This window comes from Bufo bufo, chromosome 6 (genome assembly GCF_905171765.1).
Source record: "Bufo bufo chromosome 6, aBufBuf1.1, whole genome shotgun sequence".
In the NCBI taxonomy this organism is placed as follows: domain Eukaryota; kingdom Metazoa; phylum Chordata; class Amphibia; order Anura; family Bufonidae; genus Bufo; species Bufo bufo.
In genome coordinates this window covers 388,992,124-389,014,931 of record NC_053394.1, presented here as the reverse complement: position 1 = coordinate 389,014,931, position 22,808 = coordinate 388,992,124, and the positions used below count along the sequence as shown (strand labels likewise).

General features: G+C 42.0%; 1 protein-coding gene across 1 annotated transcript; it reads right to left on the bottom strand.

Moving 5' to 3' along the window:
* Positions 1–1,064: 1,064 nt before the first annotated feature.
* Positions 1,065–20,207, bottom strand: LOC121005751 (gastrula zinc finger protein XlCGF17.1-like). The gene is made up of 5 exons (XM_040438519.1): positions 20,049–20,207; positions 12,386–12,419; positions 3,574–4,215; positions 3,238–3,405; positions 1,065–2,817 (listed from the first exon to the last, which is right to left on the bottom strand). The coding sequence occupies exons 1-5, from the start codon at positions 20,205–20,207 to the stop codon at positions 2,687–2,689; spliced, it is 1,134 nt and encodes a 377-aa protein (XP_040294453.1). The 3' UTR covers positions 1,065–2,686.
* Positions 20,208–22,808: the final 2,601 nt, after the last annotated feature.

Genomic DNA, 22,808 nt, shown 5'->3' with positions numbered 1-22,808 from the left:
TCTGCACCATAACGGCCCCTGCCTGGCAAGGTAGAAACCACTATGTGCACAAAACAAGCAATCACCAACATAATATATTAAGGGGCAGCGTCCAAAACCATCCATAGAAGCAGTAAAGAATCACTACCCCCCCCCCATCCATCTGAGGTATCGTCATTACCTGTAGAAGTATTGTCAGGTGTAAGACATCCGATTATAAATCCAGACAAAACTGTAACTGTACCCATGGAGCTCATGGAACGGCCTGAATATTAGAGATCCTCCAAATAAAACATATCATCTCCGTATCACCATACAATAATAGGAATGAGAATAGTCATAGGAAACAAAATGATCAAAAGTGTAACATACCCAATAAATATATTTTATATCAAGTCTTTAATTATAAAACTTAAACAATCCAGAGCTGGTGGGACATACAAAGAAGAAAATAACAAAGGAATCCCCCACTGGTAAATTCATGCGAGATGAGTGAAGCACATGACTTCTACAAATACAGGGGTGGCGGGGACCCCACTCGTTGGGTTTATCTACAGGTACATTTTGGTCAAGGTGTACAGATTAAGATGATATTCCATTAGGAGGACGAGTAATGGCTTCTATGTAATGAGGCAATCCTCACCTGGGTCACTTATTGGGAGAACTTGCACATCACTGATGAAACCCAGGAAGAGCTGACGGTTTCTTGACAAGCTCATATTTGATGTTTTTTATTTTACAAATACTTATAAAATGTAGAACAGACCGGGGCTGGAATAGGTAGTTATATTTTTATATCAGGCCCTACAGGTTTTTTTTATTTTTTATTTCCTCTCACCAAACATTTTTGTTTAAATATACACTGGCGACCAAAATTAGAGAACACACATTTTCCGAAATGTCAAGGTCATAGTGTAGTCCTATGTGAATATATCCTAACATGAGTAAAATAGCAGTATTTTAAGATTATTTCATCAATTGTATTTATTCTAAAGCACAGAATAAAAATGTAAATGGCATAATTGAAAAAGAACACATTAAAATTAGAGAACACTTTCAGATACCTGCAAGTTATTGGTGTTAATCTGGCAACTGGTGCTAATTTCCTTATTGATCTGACAAACCCTATTTAACTGGCAGCCTAACTTTCCAGTTTTCACTGGCTTTGCCAAAATGGTGTGCCGTTAGACAGTGACTGAAACCCTCCGGCAGCAGGTTGTCCAGATGAAGGCCAAAGGGGTGACCCTATCAGCCATAGCAAGAGAAGTTGGTCGTTCCAAGTCTGTGATTTCGAGAATATTGCATCTTCACAACATCACAAACTCATTCAAGTCCCCGAAGAAGGCTGGTCGCCCTCGAAAGACAAATGCAAGAGAGGACAGGATAATGCGGAGAATCTCAATAAGTAAATCGTTTCAACACTGCAGCTGGAATTGCTCGCCAGTTCAGCACTGAACAGGGTAAGGATCTGTCTCGTCATACAGTGTCTCGACGTTTAAGAGAATTTGGACTGAAAGCCCACTCTGCAGTGACCAAACCTCTCATTAGCAGAAAGAATCAAAAGGCTAGACTCACCTTTGCTGAGGAGCATGTTGTGTGGACAGAGGAGAAGTGCTCCAGAGTTCATTTTAGTGATGAAAGCAAGTTTAATTTATTTGGGTCTGATAGGAAACATTATGTTCGTTGACAAACTGGGGAAAGACTGAACCCAAAATGTGTAAAGAAGTCAGTGAATGGTGGAGGAGGAAGTGTCATGGTTCAGGGAATGTTTTCTGCCGCAGGAGTTGGACCTCTCATACAGCTACATGGCAGAGTGAATGCAAGTGTGCATCAGAATCTTCTTCCACATCACATAGTTCCTTCCTTGTGTTCATCACTCAATCAGCCAGCAATTTTCATGAAGGACAATGCCCCCTGTCATACAGCAAAACGGGTAAAGCAGTTCCTTAAAACTGAGGACATTGAAACAATGAAATGGGCAGCCAGAGTCCTGATCTAAACCCAATAGAAAACCTCTGGAAAATTCTTGGTGACAAAGTTATGGTCAACAAACCCACAACAGTCACAGAACTGTTAAAGAGACTGGAAGAAGAGTGGACCAAAATCACACCAGAGCAGTGTGAGAGACTAGTGATGTCCTGTGGCCGCAGATGTGCTGAAGTCACTCAAAGCAAGGGCCTGTACACTTTCTACTGATTGGTGACTGTTATAACCTTCAAAAAATTTTGTTAGAATCTTTTTCTGTGCTACAGTCATTGCTGTTCTCTAATTATGATCATCAGGTTTTTTGAAAAATAAAGGTTTTATGTTGATATACTTTGGTTATTTTGGCAAACACTGTTCTAATGGCATAGTGTACCCCTTACAAAAAAAAAAAACATTCCAAATGATGATCAATGTAGATTACATTATTTCTGAAAAGATCAAATGTTCATAAATTGTTCTCTAATTTTGATAGCCAGTGTATATACAGTAAAAACTTTCACTTTTAACTGGATCTGTCCTTTGATGACCGGTATTCATTCAATACAGGAGACAATACGTGTTTGGGGAGCTCTCACAGTGGTCCCAATCATCACTCCAAGCCCTCGGCCACCTCTGGTAACTCAAAGCAAGGTTCTGTTTTATCTCCCTGTAAAAAGGAGTGTCTGACGGAATAAAGCCAGTTAGCGACACTGACTACCATAAAAACACATAAGGGAGGTCACTAACGGGCTAAGCATGGAGATGGCTTCTCTCTGTGAGTTTTTTTATGTGTAACAAGATTTGATTTATGCTTAAAACATTTCCCACATTCTGAACATGAAAATGGCTTCTCTCCTGTGTGATTTCTCTGATGTACAACAAGAACTTGTTTATACTTAAAACATTCCCCACATTCCGAACATGAAAATGGCTTCTCTTCTCTGTGAGTTTTATGATGTGTAACAAGATTTGAGTTATGCTTAAAACATTTTCCACATTCTGAACATGAAAATGGCCTCTCTCCTGTGTGAATTCTCTGATGTACAACAAGAGCTTGTTTATACTTAAAACATTCCCCACATTCTGAACATGAAAATGGCCTCTCTTCTCTGTGAGTTTTATGATGTGTAACAAGATTTGAGTTATGCTTAAAACATTTTCCACATTCTGAACATGAAAATGGATTCTCTCCTGTGTGAATTCGCTGATGGATAACAAGAGATGATTTTAGTCTAAAACATTTCCCACATTCTGAACACGAAAATGGCCTCTCTTCTCTGTGAGTTTTATGATGTGTAACAAGAGCCGATTTCTGGTTAAAACATTTCCCACATTCTGAACATGAAAATGGCTTCTCTCCTGTGTGAATTATCTGATGTATAACAAGATGTGATTTCCTGTTAAAACATTTCCCACATTCTGAACATGAAAATGGCTTCTCTCCTGTGTGAATTCTCTGATGTAAAACAAGACCTTGTTTATACTTAAAACATTTTCCACATTCTGAACATGAAAATGGCTTCTCTCCCGTGTGAACTCTCTGATGTATAACAAGACCGTATTTATACTTAAAACATTTTCCACATTCTGAACATGAAAATGGATTCTCTCCTGTGTGATTTCTCTGATGTATAATAAGAGCTGATTTCTGCTTAAAACATTCACCGCATTCCGAACATGAAAATGGCTTCTCTCCTGTGTGAACTCTCTGATGTATAACAAGATGTGATTTACGGTTAAAACATTTCCCACATTCTGAACATGAAAATGGCTTCTCCCCTGTGTGATTTCTCTGATGTACAACAAGAGCCTGTTTCTGCTTAAAACATTTCCCACATTCTGAACATGAAAATGGATTCTCTCTGGTGTGAACTCTCTGATGTGTAATAAGAGCCGATTTATGTTCAAAACATTTCCCACATTCTGAACATGAAAAAGGATTCTCCCCTGTGTGAGTTCTCTGATGCCTCACTAATTCTGATTTATATCTAAAAAATCTTCCACATTCTAAACATGAAAATGTCTTCTCTCTTACGTGAGCTGTTTGATGTTTAACACCTTTTCTGTGACTTTTATTCTGTGTTATAGTCTGTGATGAATCAGAAGATCGGACCTGTTTAAAAGAATCAAATGATGCATTGTTGCTGTGATTGGATGAAGATATATCTTGGATATTGGCATGCTCTTCATATATATCTTGTATGATACCACGATCATCTACTTCAAAATCTGAAGATACCAGATGTTTCGCTAAGTTCCTGGTACAGTCACCTGACAAGAATAAAACACATTTTATTATTGATGAATATACCAAAATATTCTATTGAATTTTTATTACATTTTAATATAAAAAAAATCCACAGAAAGGTATGGCACAAAATACAAGAATTAACTGACTAAAACAGTGGTGTCCAAAAAGATCACAATCTAATAGTAGACTGAGGGGCATAACTAGGCCAGGTTGGCCCTCACCTTTAGCAAATTCCCTGCAACCTCCACCTAGTCAGTCATTTTAAATACATATAAATAAAACATTTCCTAGCGCTGGACAAGAGGCGTTGAATGCCCCCTTAGTTCCTCACACCATAGTTATCTCCCCTAAGAGTCCCTTTCACATTAAAATTCCTGTTTAGTGCCCTCAGGAGAATTCCCCCTTTATGTCTCCAAACAGTAGTTATGCCCCCTTAGTGCCCCTACACAGTAGTTATGCCCCTTACAATAATGCTTCCCCTTAGTGGCCCCACAAAGTAGTTATGCCCCCTTAGTGGCCCCACACAGTAGTTATGCCCCCTTTGTGTCCACTTCTACAGTGTACTGTCCCTTAGTGCCCCTTACAGTAGTGAGGCTCCTTATACTGCTTATACTTTGAATAAAATTAATAAAGTAATACTGAGCACATCATGTTCTTCCCAGCAGATGGCATGATGTGATAACGTCATCTCTCCTGCTGAGCTGAGGAGAGCGCACAGGCCGGGGGATTATCTCTGGTCTGTGCGCTCTCCCTCTCAGCCCAGCAGGTACAATGACATCACTGTATCACACCTGCTGCTGGGGAGAGTGCAAGCCGGGGAATGAGACCTGGGCTATAATGGATGACAGATACAGCAGCTGGACTCGGAGGGAGGAGAGTAGAATGGACAGTAGGAAGCACAGTCCTGTCACTCTCAAGTAAACAAACTGGATGGCACACTCCATAAAATCTTCCTTTTTTTCGTGGATTAATATTAAGGGCCTGCGATTCATATATAAACACCATCCAATGATAATGAAAATTCTATCACTACAGATGAACTATTTCTTGAAATTAATTTCAGGTGTAATTCTGATGAATCAATCAGAAGAGTCAATTAGGGAATGTTAAATAATATGTGATCCAGTATTGCTTGGTATTTAATGTTAAAGATTTATTATACTGCACACTGACACCATTTATACTGATACAAAAGGGCGATGGAAGGTCACACCAGTCGACTAACGGCCATCTGACCAATGATTGGTCAAAAAATCTGTCAGAGACAGTGAAGAACAGAAGTCAGAAGAACAGATACAGTTAAGAACAGAAGAACAGGAAATCACATTGTATGATTTTTAAAGAATTTATTTGTCTTGCACTGCTGAACATAAGTATTTGAACACCTGGTAATCAGCAAGAATTCTGGCTCTCAAAGACCTGTTACTCTGCCTTTAAAAAGTCCACCTCTATTCCACTCATTAATCTAACTTAGTAGCACCTATCCGAGCTCTTTAAAGACACCTGTCCACCCCACAGTCAGTCAGACACCAGCTACTACCATGGGCAAGACCAAAGAGCTGTCAAAAGACACCAGAGACAAAATTGTGGACCTCCACAAGGTTGGAAAGGGCTACAGGGCAATTGCCAAGCAGCTTGGTGAAAATAGATCAACTGTTGGAGCAATTGTTAGAAAATGTAAGATGCTAAAGACGACTGTCAGTCTCCCTCGGACTGGGGCTCCATGCAAGATCTCACCTCGTGGGGTATCACTGATGATAACAAAGGTGAGGAATCAGCCCAGAACTACAAGGGAGGAGCTGGTCAATGACATGAAGAGAGCTGGGACCACAGTTTCAAAGGTCACTGTCGGTAGAACACTACGCCGTCATGGTTTCAAATCATGCATTTTACGAAAGGTTCCCCTGCTCAAGTCATCACATGTCCAGGCCCGTCTGAAGTTTGCCAATGACCACCTGCATGATCCAGAGGAGGCATGGGAGAAAGTAATGTGGTCAGATAAGACCAAAGTAGAACTTTTTGGTCTAAACTTCACTCGTCATGTTTGGAGGAAAAAGAAGGCTGAGTTGCATCCCAAGAACACCATCCCTACTGTGAAGCATGGGGGTGGTAACATCATTCTTTGGGGGTGCTTTTCTGCAAAGGGGACAGGACGACTGCACTGTATTAAGGAGAGGATAAATGGGGCCATTTATTGTGAGATTTTGAGCAACAACCTCCTTTCCTCAGTAAGAGCATTGAAGATGGGTCGTGGCTGGGTCTTCCAACATGACAACGACCCGAAGCACACAGCCAGAATAACCAAGGAGTGGCTCCGTAAGAAGCATATCAAGGTTCTGGAGTGGCATAGCCAGTCTCCAGACCTAAATCCAATAGAACATCTTTGGAGGGAGCTGAAACTCTGTGTTGCTCAGCGACAACCCCGAAACCTGACAGATCTAGAGGACATCTGTGTGGAGGAGTGGGCCAAAATCCCTGTTGCAGTGTGTGCAAACCTGGTCAAGAACTACAGGAAACGTTTGACCTCTGTAACTGCAAACAAAGGCTTCTGTACCAAATATTAACACTGATTTTCTCAGGTGTTCAAATACTTATGTGCAGCAGTGCAAGACAAATACATTCTTTAAAAATCATACAATGTGATTTCCTTTTTCTTTTACTTCTGTCAGCTACAATGTGAATTTCAGACCTCTCTATGATTTCTAAGTGGGAGAACTTGCAAAATCGCAGGGTGTTCAAATACTTCTGTTCCTCACTGTAATCTGTTGGTGTAAATGCATCTTTAGATATAAACAGCAGATCTTGATGATTTGCTTGCCCAAATGCAATTTATTTGTGATCAAATGTGATGTATTTGTCTGTTGTAATGCTTGTGATCTGTAGTGATTTTATGGCCCATCCAGATCCTTAGCTTTGTTTGTTTACCTACATATAGCATCTCTTCTCATGTGCCTTACTTCTGTGGTTAATTGATTAATGAGCTAAATTACCCCTAGTTCTGTGATCACACTTCCTATAAATATAGACACAGTCTAAGGGGAAACACTCGCAGGGGTCAGCACGAGCCAAAAGCACCATCTCTGCCAAAGCACCATCTCTGCCTAAGCGCTTGGCAGTTAATCATGGCAGTTGGGTAGTGCAGGAGACGGAGATGCTGTGTGTACTACTCAAACAAAGAAACACAGCACAGGTATGCCACAATATTGTTTCACTCAGGCTTTGGCTACTCTTCTCATTGCTATGGCTGTCTACCTTCAAAATCAACCACACCTTCCACCCTCTGTCCCTTCTCTCCACATCTGTCCCCCCCCTCCTTCCCTCACCCTTGTTCAGTTCCCATACACTTTATACCCTCATACATCACCAAGAATTATCTTCCTCCACGGTGCAGCATAAAAAACACCAATACAAATCTTTCAACCACTTGCTGTTTCTTTCTGTTCTCCTGCTACTAGCATGCAGGGGATATTTCACCGAATCCTGGCCCTTCCTCTGTTGCTCACTTCAGCTTCTCCTCTGCCACACACAGAAACCCCAAAAATCTGATTAATGTTCACTGCACATCCTCTCCAGTTTGTTTTAACTGCACACTCTGGAACGCACGGTCGGTTCGTAATAAACTATCCATAATCCACGATTTCTTCCTCTTACACTCCCTGAACTTGCTAGCCCTTACAGAAACCTGCCTTCAATCCTCTGAAACTGCTTCCCCTGCTGCCCTATCCTATGGTGGACTTCACCTCTCCCATACCCCCAGACCTGATGACAGGCGCGGTGGAGGAGTAGGCATACTACTTTCTCCAGAGTGCACGTTTCAGGTCATTCCCCCTGTACCCCCTCTCACATTCTCCTCTTTTAAGGTTCACACCATTAGACTTTTCCATCCATTCCCCTTGAGAGTTGCAGTTGTCTATCGTCCCCCAGGCTCCCCTACCAATTTCTGGATCACTTTGCAGCTTGGCTTCCTCACTTCCTATCTTCTAAATCACCAACTCGTATTATGGGTGATTTTAATATCCCCATTGATGATCCTATCTCCCCATCAGCCAATCACTTTCTTTCTTTAACCTCCTCTCTTAGCCTATCACAACTTACTTCATCTGCCACGCATGAACAGGGCAATATACTTGATCTAGTCTTCTTCCGTCATTGCTCAGCCTCAAACTTTAGTAACTTATCCTTCCCACTCTCTGACCACAATCTTCTTTCATTTACCATAAATACCTCTCACTTTTCTCATGGCAATCCTACTTTTCACACTTACAGAAACCTACACACCATTAACTGCCAGCAACTTATTAACACCCTACAACTAGCTCTTACCCCAATCACTTCCCTCCCCTGTCCAGACTTGGCTGCCAATCATTACAACCAGACCCTCAAAACCACCCTAGATGAAGTTCCTCCAATATCAATCCGTCCCTCCCGACACAGAACACAACAACCCTGGCACACACCTGAAACACCTTTCTCCAGCGCTGCTCCAGATGTGCAGAACGCTTATGGAGAAAATCGCAAATATCAGCAGACTTCATCCATTATAAATTTATGCTCAAAACATACAATTCGGCTCTTAACATTGCCAAACAAAAGTACTTCACCTCTCTCATCTCCTCACTGTCAAATGACCCAAAATGACTCTTTGATACTTTTCATTCCCTTTTAAGCCCTAAAATTCCAGAACGTGTCACTGACCTCTGCGCTGATGGCATGGCCACTTACTTCAGAGACAAGACTGGTAGTACCCAGGCAGGAAATAATCTCCCAGTCCCCAAAGCTCTCCACAGTGCTGCACCTCCATATATCCCCTCCCTCATCTCCATCTACCACCCTACTCATACTCTCCGTTCTGTTAGCGACCTAAGATTAATATCCTCCATAATTCGTACCTCTCACTCCCGTCTTCAAGACTATTCTCGAGCTGCACCTACTCTCTGGAATACTCTACCCCGGAATATTAGCTCAATTCACAACTTCTCCACCTTCAAACGTGCCTTAAAAACACATCTTTTCAGGCAGGCTTATCAAGCTACCTAAAATGACTTTTCCCCGGCTAAACCTTCCCCCCACCAACTCCTCTGGCCTAAACTCCATCCTCTAGCAGTCCCAAACCCGAAGCAGATCGGCCGGCACCACTCCTGTCAGTTCAATAATGGCTCGAATCCTACTTATCATAATCAACTACCTTATGTGTCACCCCCAATTCCTCATAGATTGTAAGCTCTTGCGAGCAGGGCCCTGACTTCTAGTGTTTCAGTTGTATATTGGGGCTCTTTCACACTTGCGTTCTTGTCTTCCGGCATAGAGTTCCGTCGTCGGGGCTCTATGCCGGAAGAATCCTGATCAGGATTATCCCCATGCATTCTGAATGGAGTGAAATCCATTCAGGATGCATCAGGATGTCTTCAGTTCCGGAACGGAACGTTTTTTGGCCGGAGAAAATACCGCAGCATGCTGCGCTTTTTGCTCCGGCCAAAAATCCGGAACACTTGCCGCAAGGCCGGATCCGGAATTAATGCCCATTGAAAGGCATTGATCCGGATCCGGCCTTAAGCTAAACGTCGTTTCGGCGCATTGCCGGAGCCGACATTTAGCTTTTTCAGAGTGGTTACCATGGCTGCCGGGACGCTAAAGTCCTGGCAGCCATGGTAAAGTGTAGTGGGGAGCGGGGGAGCAGTATACTTACCGTCCGTGCGGCTCCCCGGGCGCTCCAGAGTGACGTCAGGGCGCCCCAAGCGCATGGATCATGTGATCACATGGATCACGTCATCCATGCGCATGGGGCGCTCTGACGTCATTCTGGAGCGCCCCAGGAGCCGCACGGACTGTAAGTATACCGCTCCCCCGCTCCCCGCTCCTACTATGGCAACTAGGACTTTAATAGCGTCCTGGCTGCCATAGTAACACTGAACGCATTTGGAAGACGGTTCCGTCTTCAAATGCTTTCAGTACACTTGCGTTTTTCCGGATCCGGCGTGTAATTCCGGCAAGTGGAGTACACGCCGGATCCGGACAACGCAAGTGTGAAAGAGGCCTTAGCCAGTTAGTTTTGTTTTGTACATGAACCCTATGAATTTGTAAAGCACTGAGGAATATGATTGTGCTATATAAATAAATATTATTATTCAGCATGGCAGAACATTCCTCAGACAATCATTAACCCCTTACTGACCAGCCTGTTTTTGGCCTTACTGACCAAGCTTTTTCATCGTCGTGTTTTTTGTGGGACAAGTTGTAGTTTTAATGGCACCATTTTGTGTACAAATAACTTTCTGATTAACTTTTATTTATTCTTTCTGCGAGGGAGATGGGAAAAACAGCAATACTGCTACTGCGTTTTTACGTTATAAATTTCATGGCGTTAATTTTTCGGTATAAATAACATATCTTTATTCTCTGGGTCAGTACGATTACAGTGATATCAAATACATATATTTTTTTTTACATTTTATTACTATTTTGCAAAACCCCCCCCCCCCCCTTTTTTTTTTTAAGAAATTTTTTTTTTTGCATTGCCGCTTTCCAAAACCCATAACTTTATTTTTTTCTATGGAGTTGTGTGAGGGCTTGATTTTTACAGGACGATTTGTATTTTTCATTGGTATCATTTTAGAGTAAAGGGCGCTTTTTGATCGCTTGTTATTAAGTTTTTTCAGTGGCAGCTAAGAATAAATTAACAATTATGTCTTTTTTATTTTTTTTTATGGCGTTCACCGTAGGGAATAATTTATATGATATTTATGTAGTCCAGGTCGTTTTAGACACTGCAATACCAAACATATGGGGGAAAGAATTTTCATGGAACTTTTTTATTGAAAAGCGTGATTTTGAAAATCACATTCTTCCAATACTCTTGGATAAGGGGACAGTACCATGTGTACATTATCAACACCTATCTCCCCACATTTTAAACATTTAAATTTTGTATTTCGATAATATCTCATTAACTTTTCTGGAGAAGAGTATAGACGATGTATCCCGTAGAATTCAATCAATCTACGGGATGGATTCCTAGAAAGTTTTCTCATATCCTGAAGTTCGAATCCCACCTCTCTTCATTTATTGACTCTAAAACTCCCTGCCATTTACTCATCCCATTTTTACTACCCTGTACTTTAGTCCTCTGAAAAATCTGAGTATTATAGATTGAAGAAATTTTTTCCTTTCTAGTCCCAATTTAGCTATTTTTACAATTGGCGGAGGGAGTGGCATTATAAACGTTCCCTTCCCAATATTAGCTCTTATTGCATGCATTAATTGGAAATAATAAAAAAAAGTCCTCATCTGAAATTCCATATCTTTTTTGTATTTCTTCAAAATCTACTATACCCCCATTTTTCCAGATCTGTCCAATGCTCTTAATCCCATGATTCCACCAAAATTCCCGTTCAATGTTTTTTTTAATGCTAATAAATTGGAATTGTTCCATAATATGGTATCTTCATGTATATTAGTCGCATGCCATAAAGCTTTTACCTCCTTCCAGATGTTAAACCACAATTTAATAGTTTGGGTGTTCCTAAATTGCTGTTGCATATTAATACCCATCTCTATTATATGACATACATTACAGTTTATTAATCATTAGCATATCAAAGGGTTCTGTGGTTGTCAATTATCTAAAGAATGGCTGACAATTGTCCAGTAGGTGGTACATGGCTAGTGGGGCAGGAAAATGCTGGAAAATCCCAACATTCCAGCTGCTTCTATCAGTCTTCAAGAGTTACCTGGAAATTGCTAGAAAACCATAAGGAACAACCAAAAAGATGTGTCCAAGCCATATTCTAGACAATGCTAGGAATGGCTGTTAGGAAGGAAGGAAGAAGCGAAGAGGCAGAAGAGAGAAGGAGAAGAGAAAAGAAAAGTGCTACAGAAGAGGAAACCTGGAGGGGCCAGAGCAAAGACCGGGACTGGAGAGACATGAGAAGACCTCTGTATAGTAACTACACTGCACTGTAGAGGGATAGGAATTTGTGGTTTAGTTACCAAGTGGTCTTGGGAGTAACTTTATTATTAGTAGTAATTATTAGTAATTGTTATTGTGTACAAGTCTCTTTCATATAAACTCATCAATAATAATAATAATTGTAATATCATTATTCCCACATTGCACAATATATCTATTTTTTATTTATTTGTATAAGCAGAATCTTAGAGACCTCTCTGCTTTACTTAGTGGTCACTACTCACCTGGGCGGTTATCTGTAGGAATGTCCTCTGTACTCTGCTCATCGTCCCTCACATATGTCTCTGGGGGATTAATATTGTTCAGATCTTCACCCGGATTCACCAGCTGTGAAAGAAATATTGTAGAAGTCATCAGACGGTTGGAGAAGTCGTGTGGAAGGTTTTATATGACCAGAAAAGATCAGTAATTAGAATGATGACCAAAAATGACCGGACAGCAGGAGTTATCTGACCCAAATATCTGCAGGTCTCCTGTATAAATCCAATCTGATTGCTTCATTATTCCAACCAGTTTACAATGCAGGGAGAGAAGCCCTTATATTCCATCCCTAACATTACATTGTGTGCATATAACATTACATTGTTTGTGCACTATTCTTTTATAATGGAATCCATAACAGGATTTCTCCACTGCCCGGAAGCCGAACCTGAACCTGTAAAGTTTGGGTTCGCTTATCCCTATACAGCATCCATCAGTAAAGACAAAAAATAAATAAATAAATAAATAAAAATAAAACCGCTGCGTGCCCCTGTAGGTGTCCTAATAACTCTTTAGTGGAACAAAATAAGGACATGGATACAATACATATACGATACAATAAAGTAGTGGTGAAAACATGACTGTGCGTCACTATTAGACTTAGTTCACACTTCACTTATTTTGTCAGTTATTGTCAGCCCAAAGCAGGTGCAGGTCAAACCCACAACCCAAACCCAAACAAGTGCAAATTTATTCATGATACCTAATCCGAGAGTAGGCTTGGCTCCTGAATTTGGCTCACAAAAACCCATGGAAATAACTAAAGCGTGAATTCAGCCTTACAGGTCAATGTTAGCGACAGGTCTAATTTATCGGCGTGGACTTAACCGCGCAGTGGCCCAATATTCAAGTAGTGGCCCCATGACAGTGGAGAGGGTGTCAGCAGTAAGGTTGTGTTCACTGTTTATTTTTCTGATCCTTCAGAAGAACTGCCCAAAAAAAGTGGATCATGTAGTTTAGAGCATCCAATTTCAAACAGTATTTGGTCAGCATTTGATCCCTATTTGTAAGGTAAAAACAGGAGTGGGTCCAAAACAGAAAACATGTGCTGGAAACATATGTATGTCTTCTGTGCTTTGGACCCAACCCCTGCTTTTGGCTTCCAAATCACAATCAAAATACTGACCGTCTGATAAAGGCCTTACGGACAAACAATAGAATAGTTTTGTTTTTTTAAATTATGGCGATGTCAAACATGGACACTAGTGTCACAAAGTGGTGAGGGTGGCAACAGCATGAAGAGTCACAATAGTGACCCCGGAACAGAGTGGGGAGGGTGGCAACAGCATGTGGAGTCAACATAGTGGCCCAATCAAAGAGTGGGGAGGTGGGGGGACAAGTAACAGCAGCAGGCGTGTGGCATCAGGCAGGTGACAGCATCAGAATAGTGGCAGCAGCACCTGGGCAGAAGTAACGGGCCATTTGTCACAATGTTCTGGTTTGGCAGCACACTAGTCAGATCATTACTGCCAGAATGATCTAGTCTGTTGTATCAGGCACCGGTGTCTGGAAATACTGTTGATCCAGGCCGGATTCATCTTTATAAGGTTAGGCTATAAAGTGATATACACCAGTTTTCTGGCGTATATCGGTCACAGATTGCAACCTGTGACTTTTCCAAGCTCACGTCAAGTCTAAAAAAGGGGGCTTGTCGTGGGCGGAGACTAGCCGATAGGTCCGTCTCATTTATAATTTTTAACACCTGTTTTAGGAAGCTGGCTTAAATTTAGACTGATGGTGGATGCGCTAATGTTATTAGTTCCAACATTTTTCGTTCTGTACAGTACCACAATGGATTTTGAACAAAACAATTCAGATGCAGTTGAAGTTCAGACTTTCAGCTTTAATTCAGTGGGTTGAACAAAATGATTGCATAATAATGTGAGGCACTAAAGCATTTTTTAAACTCAATCCCTTCATTTCAGGGGCTCAAAAGTAAATCGGACAAATCACAATTGTAAATAAAATATAAATTTCTAATACTTGGTTGAAAACCCTTTGTTGGCAATGACTGCCTGAAGTCTTGAACCTATAGACATCACCAGACGCTGTGTTTCCTGCTCTGCCAGGCTTTTACTGCCGCGGTTTTCAGTTGCTGTCTGTTTGTGGGCCTTTCTGTCTGAAGTTTAGTTTTTAACAAATGCTCTATTGGGTTCAGATCAGGTGACTGACTTGGCCATTCAAGAATATTCCACTTCTTTGCTTTAATAAACTCCTGGGTTGCTTTGGCTTTATGTTTTTGGTTATTGTCAATCTGTATTATGAAACGCTGACCAATCAGTTTAGCTGCATTTGGCTGGATTTGAGCGCACAGTATGTCTCTGAAAACCCCAGAATTCATCCGGCTTCTTCTGTCCTGTGTCACATCATCAATAAACACTAAGGACCCAGTGCCACTGGCAGCCATGCATGCCCAAGCCATCACACTGCCTCTGCCGTGTTCTACAGACGATGTGGTGTGTTTTGGATCATGAGCTGTACCATGCCTTCACCATACTTTATTTCCATCATTCTGGTAGAGGTTGATCTTGGTTTCATCTGTCCAAAGAATGTTCTTCCAGAAGTGTGCTGGTTTTTTAAGATGTTTTTTTTTTAGAAAAGTCCAATCTAGCCTTCATATTCTTGAGGCTTATGAGTGGCTTGCACCGTGCAGTAAGCCCTCTGTATTTACTTTCATGCAGTCTTCTCTTTATGGTAGATTTGGATATTGATACGCCTATATCCTGGAGAGTGTTGTCCACTTGGTTAGCTGTTGTGAAGGGGTTTCTCTTCACTATGGTAATTATTCTGCGATCATCCACCACTGTTGTCTTCCGTGGGCGTCCAGGTCTTTTTGCATTGTTCAGGTCACCAGTGCTTTCTTTCTTTCTCAGGATGTACCAAACTGTAGATGTTGCCACTCCTAATAGTGTAGCAATTTCTCAGATGGGTTCTTTCTGTTTTCGCAGATGATGGATGGCTTGTTTCATCTGCATGGAGAGCTCCTTTGACCGCATGTTTAATTCTCAGCAAAATATTAAAAATGCAAGTACCACACCTCAAATCAATTCCAGGCCTTTTATGTGCTTAATTGAGAATGAAATAATGATGAATTGCCCACACCTGCCCATGAAACAGCCTTTGAGTCAATTGTCCAATTACCTTTGGTCCCTTTAAAAACAGGGTGCTACATGTCCAAAAAAGCTGAAACTCCTGAACCTTTCATCCAATTTCAATGTGGATACCCTCAAATGAAAACTAAAAGTCTGGACTTTATGTCCATGTCCATTATATAACTATAACTTGAATATTGTAGCCGGCCAGCTAAGACCTGTCCTAGGTTGCTAATATAGTTTGTGTGTTTATACAGCTAGACCTGCCAAGACACAACAAAAAGCATAGAGTTAAACTGTTGTTGCTGGGCAGGAGTCTAGACCAATCACAGCCAGCTTCTCACACAGCAGGAGTCTTGGCCAATCACAACCAGCCTCACACACAGACTGTGTGGGAAATTCCCTAGCAGGAGCTGCTAGAAATTATTATTCACCAGAGAGAGAAGCTGAACAGACATTCACTCCACTAAAAGCTGTGTTTTATGGAAGCAGAGAAGCCAAAATAGGTATTTAACCACTTAAGGACCACAGGTTTATACTTCCCTAGTGACCAGTCCCTTTTTTTACAAATCGGCACTTCACAACTTTAACAGTTTATTGCTCGGTCATGCAACTTGGCACCCAAATGAATTTTACCTCATTTTCTTCTCACAAATACAGCTTCCTTTTGGTGGTATTTGATTGCTGCTGAGATTTTTCGTTTTTCTGATATTAATCAAAAAAGACCGCAATTTTCTTTAAAAAAGTGTATTTTTAACTTTTTCTGGTAAAATTGTTCAAATATAATTACATTTCTATACAAGTTTGTGTCAGAATTTATTGTGCTACATGTCTTTGATAAAAAAAAATCCAATAAGTGTATATTTATTGGTTTGCGCAAAAGTTATAGCGTTTACAAACTATGGTACAAAAATGTGAATTTCTGCATTTTGAAGCAGCTCTGACTTTCTGAGCACCTGTCATGTTTCTTGAGGTGCTAGAATGCCTGGATAGTATAAATACCCCCCAAATGACCCCATTTTAGAAAGAAGACACCCCAAAGTATTCGCGGAGGGGCATGGTGAGTTCATGTATGATTTAATTTTTTTTCACAAGTTAGCAGAAAATGACACTTTCTGAGGAAAAAAAAAATAATAATAAAGTTTCCATTTCTGCTAACTTCTGGCAAAAAAATAAAAAATCGCCCACGGAATCACTATGCCTCTCAGTGAATACCTTGGGGTGTCTACTTTCCGAAATGGGGTCATTTGTGGGGTGTGTTTACTGTTCTGGCATTTTGGGCGGGGCTAAATTGTGAGCAACCCTGTAAAGCCTAAAGGTACTCGTTGGACTTTCGGCCCCTTTACGCACCTAGGCTGCAAAAAAGTGTCACTCATGTGGTATCGCCGTACTCAGAAGAAGTAGGGCAATGTGTTTTGGGGTGTATTTTTACATATACCCATGCTGGGTGAGAGAAATATTTCTGTAAATTGACAACTTTGTATGAAAAAATTTAAAAAGTTGTCATTTACAGAGATATTTTTCACACACAGTATGGGTATATGTAAAAATACACCCCAAAACACATTGCCCTACTTCTTCTGAGTACGGCGATACCACATGTGTGACACTTTTTTGCAGCCTAGGTGCACAAAGGGGCCCAAATTCCAATGAGTACCTTTAGGATTTCACAGGGCATTTTTATGCATTTGGATTCCAAACTACTTCTCACGCTTTAGGGCCCCTAAAATGCCAGGGCAGTATAAATACCCCACAAGTGACCCAATTATGGAAAGAAGACACCCCAAGGTATTCCGTGAGGGGTATGGTGAGTTCATGTAAGATTTAATTTTTTGTCACAAGTTAGTGGAATATGAGACTTTGTGAGAAAAAACAAAAAAACAACAAAAAAAATCAATTTCCGCTAACTTGTGCCAAAAAAAAAAAATCTTCTATGAACTCGCCATGCCCCTCATGGAATACCTTGGGGTGTCTTCTTTCCAAAATGGGGTCACTTGTGGGGTATTTATACTGCCCTGGCATTTTAGGGGCCCTAAAGTGTGAGAAGTAGTTTGGAATTCAAATGCGTAAAAATGCCCTGTGAAATGCTAAAGGTACTCATTGGAATTTGGGCCCCTTTGCGCATCTTGGCTGCAAAAAAGTGTCACTCATGCCTAGTAAAAAGGAGTGCTTACGAAGTAAAGCTGCAATCGCTAATAAAGATCCAAAAAGCTCAAAAGTGATCTTTATAGCGCCGCAGCGATTTTACGGTGTTTTTGCAGTGATCAGAAAAAAATAATTCTGTCACTGCGGTGGGGAGGACTGAACGCAAGTGTGGGCACAAGATCAGGCCTGATCGGGCGAACACTGCGTTTTTTGTAGAGCCTAAGGTGACCCTAATGTACTGATATAGATCTGATTGCGATCAGTCTTGATCACTTACAGATACTATATAGTACTAGTGCTGATTAGAGACAGCGATGACGCTAATCAGCGACTAATCAGTGACTGCGGTGGGCTGGGCGCTAACTACCTAACAAGTAGCTAACTAACTGGCGGTGATAAGGGACACTTACAGGGGGGTGATCAATGACAGGGGCGTGATCAGGGAATCTTTATAGGGTGATCAGGGGTTAATAAGGGGTTAATAAGTGACAGGGGGGGGGGGTGTAATGTGTGTGTGGTGCTTGGTGCTACTTACAGAGCTGCCTGTGTCCTCTGGTGGTCGATCCAAGCAAAAGGGACCACCAGAGGAGCAGGTATATCAGACGCTATTTACAAAATAGCGTCTGATATACCTATTTGATTGGTTCTTTTAAAAATCTACAGCCTGCCAGCCAATGATCAGCGCTGGCAGGCTGTAGTTAAACTTGTTTACTGCGCAATCCTGTGAGCGCGCGTTCACAGGAAATCTCAGGTCTCACGAGATGACGCCAAGTTACCGTGACGGCAAGTGGTTAAAACAGTTATATAATGTTCCTACTTTTAATATAGTGATTAGAACTGTATACTGTACCAGTTCTATGTGTGTTTACTTACAGTTCTACTGAGCCATACAATTGTAAACAAATTCTAATTCCATATTTTAATCTAAATTGCATACAACCATACCAGATCATACTCAACCAATCTGCAAATAGTTACCGCTAACTGCATACTGCAAATTGCGACCAAATTCAGCAACTAGAACTATTAGTTAGACCTCAGATATACCTCTCAGAGAGATCATAAAGTGCTTAAATAATTTAAAGTGAGAGTACAGATACTGAAAAGAGAAATATATCCACCATTTTATGTTGAATGACAAGATTGAACCACCATCTTATGCATACCGCCATTTTATGATACTTTATTCAACACGTGTTTTGTACATGGACTATCTGCTGGGGCGGCGGCAGTGTTATATATGAAGAAAAGTTTAAATTAATAAATAAGTTATTTCAAGCATTTGGTGTGCTCTTTAAACCTACTGTTTCCATAGAACGGCGCTAGAGGAATTACAGAGTAATAGACAGTCTGGTTAGACTAAAAAGTCAGTGATATAAAAATTCTTCTAATGCCACAGTGCAAAACGCACTTCATAGTGCTGCGCCTGTCACAAATATGTTGTAGTAAACAGGTAATAAAAACAAAATTTCTGTCAGTGACCAAATATATATGGACCTGACTGTATATAACTTTGGCAGATCCACCGCCCGGGCAAGGGGTTATTAAGACCGGTGTCTAAAATGCAGGTCTTAATAAATGATCCACCTAATTCATCTTTATGAAAGGGTAAATCTCTCTACATTTTGTGTTAAAAGGCGAGTTCTCTTTGGGGTAACTATGCCATCCGTTGCACTAAACGCTCCCTCTGATGCCATATTACTGCATAGGCAGTAAAGTTTGCCCAGGGCAAACTTGGCGAGTTGTGACCACAATTCAATTTTAACTGCCCAGTAGTCCAGGGGATTATTGATCTGGGGTGACAGGATGCACTCCAAGTATGCTACCACCTGTGGTTCAGGTTCTGCTCCATGTCCTGCTGCTGCTGGGTGGTTTCTTCAGATAGCAGTTGAGTTTTTCATCCCTCTCAGAAGGTGAAAAAAAGGCTCCCATCTGGTACTGGTAGTGAGGGTCTAACATTGTGGAAACCCAGTAGTTATCCCTCTGCCAAATGGTGATAATGCGGCTGTCACTATGCAAGTAACTCAGAATGCACCTGCCTATTTGCGCAAGGGACTCCCTGCCTCCATCTGTTGGAGTCATCTGCATACTGCCATGGTCTGTTGGAGTCATCTGCATTCTCTTTCTTGTCGCCCTCTAGCTCCTCATGCTCCTTCTGCTCCTCTCCTGTTTCTTGGACAGATAAACCACCTAGTTCTGTATAGAATTCCTGGGTGTTTATGTCCTGCTCATCCTCCTCTTGTGCCAGTTCAGCCTCAACGGGGCACAAATGGCTGTGAGAGTTAGACGCCACGTCTTATGTCCCCTAGCCAGTCAGATTTATCAGCATCCCCTCCAGGATATTAAGGAGTAGAATGACATAATTCATCCCTTAGTCCTGGTGACTGACAAGTAAAGTGGCATCCTCCAAGGGCCTGAGAAAACGGCAGGTGTCATGCAAGAGCTGCCACTGTCTAAGGTCAAAGTTACACCGTGGAGTAGTCTTGTCCATCTGCCTCATCAAGAAATCGGTCACAGGTTTCCTCTGCTCATACAGTCGGTCCAACATACCAACATATAAAGGGTGGAGTTCCAACGTGTGGAAACGTTGCATATTAGGCGATATAGGGGAATAACATTCTGCCTTTGCAGCTCAAGGAGGGCATGTTTTGCACAGTAAGAGTGGCTGAAGTGCATGCACAGTTTCTGGACATTTGTAACAGCTCTTGCAGTTCAGTGGAAGACATGAGGAACTGAGTTACAATGAGATTGAAGACGTGACTATGAACTGTGCCTACAGTAAGGACAAGGTGAAGGATGAGGAGGCAGAGGAGGACATTGCCGCAGAAATCCCATGATTACAACACACAGGCGGCATTGTCATCATCCAGGTGTGCCTGGACCGGAACCACATTTACCCAGTGGGCTGTAAAGAACATATATTGTCCTTGACCATAGTTACAGCTTCAAACGTGTTAGCACTTACGTGAACTGTACCAGACACTGACAGGCTGAAGGACTGGCCCACCTTCTGCTCAACATACGTGTGCAGGACTAGTACAGAATTTTTAGAGAAGTAATGACAGCTTGGGACTCTTCACCTTGGGTGGGCACAAGCCATCAGTTCTTTGAAATGTTCAGAGTCCACCATATGGAATTGTAGTACCAGCATCTTAGCCAGGTGCCCGATAAGCTTCTGCACCATTGGAGGAGGAGCAATAGACAAAGGGAAGAATGACAGGTTCTTTCTGCTAAAGTTGAGGATCCCTGACTGCCGGAGAGGGCGTGCAGGTCGCTGGGAGATGCAGTGGTTCCTGCATCAGGCTGTACCCCTACATTAGTGGCATGTTTTTCCCGGGCCACTTTATGGTGACGTTCCATGTGTTGACGCAGGGCCATGGTGGCAACATTAGCACCCTGACCGTGCTTCACCTTCTGCTCACATATCCTGCATACCACCATGCTAACATTCTCCAGCAAATTCCCACATTGCCAAGTATGGCATTTTACCCCCAACACTCCGTGCTGACTGCCTGCCGCTATATTTTTAATGACCCCCGAACCACTAGTTGTTTCCTAAAAGGTAGACTTCCGAGTAGCCGGCGGTCTACCCCGGGCATGTTTTTTTCCAGATCTCCCACTGCTTTCACCCTGCTGGCTCATCGGCACGCTGCCACCCTGCTGCTGTCTCATAGGCCTGCTGCCACCTTCACCCCTTGATGCTGATGAGGTCCCCTCTTCAACCGGCTCCCACATGCGATCGGCTACATCATAATCTACTAATGTCTGTTCGTCACTTATGTCACCCTCACCAGTCTCATGGTCATGTCCCTGAAAGCTCACTACACGTGCTCCCACCCGACTGTCACCTAGTTGCTAGTTGCATGCTTATTGTAGTATGCAGCAGACCTCTCCTCTAAGTCTGTGGTGGCCTGTAGCTTTCACTAATGTCCTCGCTGAAAAGTGGAGGACAGCCGGCAGCATGCATTACTTCCCGAGCAGAAGGAGAAGCAAAAGAGACAGTTGCAGGACAGGCGAGGGCACAGAGGTTGTTCCTGGGCCATGTCAACTAAGCGTGGCGACAGAGGAACCCACCGATTCCTGGCTTTGTGTATCTGTTGTCACCTGAGATGATGTTGAAGAGTGAGTCAACCATTCCAGTACAGCTGGATTGTTGGTCAAAACACGACTGCTGGATGACAGTGGTAGCTCTTGCCTGTTGCTGCAGCTGCTACCACCACCCCTTCTGCTGCTACATATGCCGGCTACAGCAACATTTGTGCCTTCTGAGGGCCCAGGCAACTGTCTGTTGGCCATAGTGTACAGTAACTAAATCAGTAATGTAGCAGATTAAGTATGAATGGTGCTGCAAGTGTACTAGATAAACAAAGCTGTTGAGACTAAGTTGAATGCACAGTAAGTCTATGTACAGTATAACAGAACAGATTATGTATATATAGCGCAGTAGATGAACTATATAAACATGCCTTTATATTAGACCGCCTGTTGACACTGAGTCTGATGAACAGTAAGTCTATGTATAACAGAACACATTAAGAATAAATGGTACAGCAGTGGAACAAGAAGCACAGGGTGATTACAAAGAGATTGCACTGTCCCTGCAGTCTCCCTATGCTCTCCCTACAGTGTGTGAAAACTTTCTCTACAATCTCCCTACACTGTCCCTATCCAAGATTCTACAATTAAAAGTTTTGTTAAACACTTTCCCTAGCACTTGTCACGTCTCTCCCTATGCTCAGTTCACAATAAAATGGTGGAGACAGGGCAGGATGAGGCTTTTATAGGGCAGTCACATCACAGGGGTGGCTATCTGCTGATTAGCTGGCTGCACAGCATTATGGGTCATATTGTGTTCCTGGGCTTCTTACTTTTAGTTTGGAACATGTGTAGCCGCAATTTTAGGGAAAAAAAAAGATTTGTTACCACGAAGCGAGAGAATATTTGGATTCGTGGCAAATTGAATTTTCCTGAAATTTGGATCAAAGTCAATTAGCTTTGTTTCAATTTCCTTAACACTAATCACTGCAACTCCCTGCTTATCAGCGTTTATACGAAAAGGACAGCGAAGAACACAGGAGAGGTGAGAACTAATTATCACTAGATCATCCTGATTATCCCTCTCTATTGTATTAGGATAGGAGAGGTGAGA

Bases quoted from the DNA above. Each gene is read 5' to 3' on its own strand.
- LOC121005751 (XM_040438519.1), bottom strand. From the start codon at position 20,207: ATGTTGGACCGACTGTATGAGCAGAGGAAACCTGTGACCGATTTCTTG. The intron at 4,216-12,385 runs GTGAGTAGTGAC...TATTCTTGTCAG, and splicing joins TCCTACAGATAACCGCCCAG to GTGACTGTACCAGGAACTTA. The intron at 2,818-3,237 runs ATCATAAAACTC...TTCTTGTTGTAC, and splicing joins GAAATCGGCTCTTGTTACAC to ATCAGAGAAATCACACAGGA.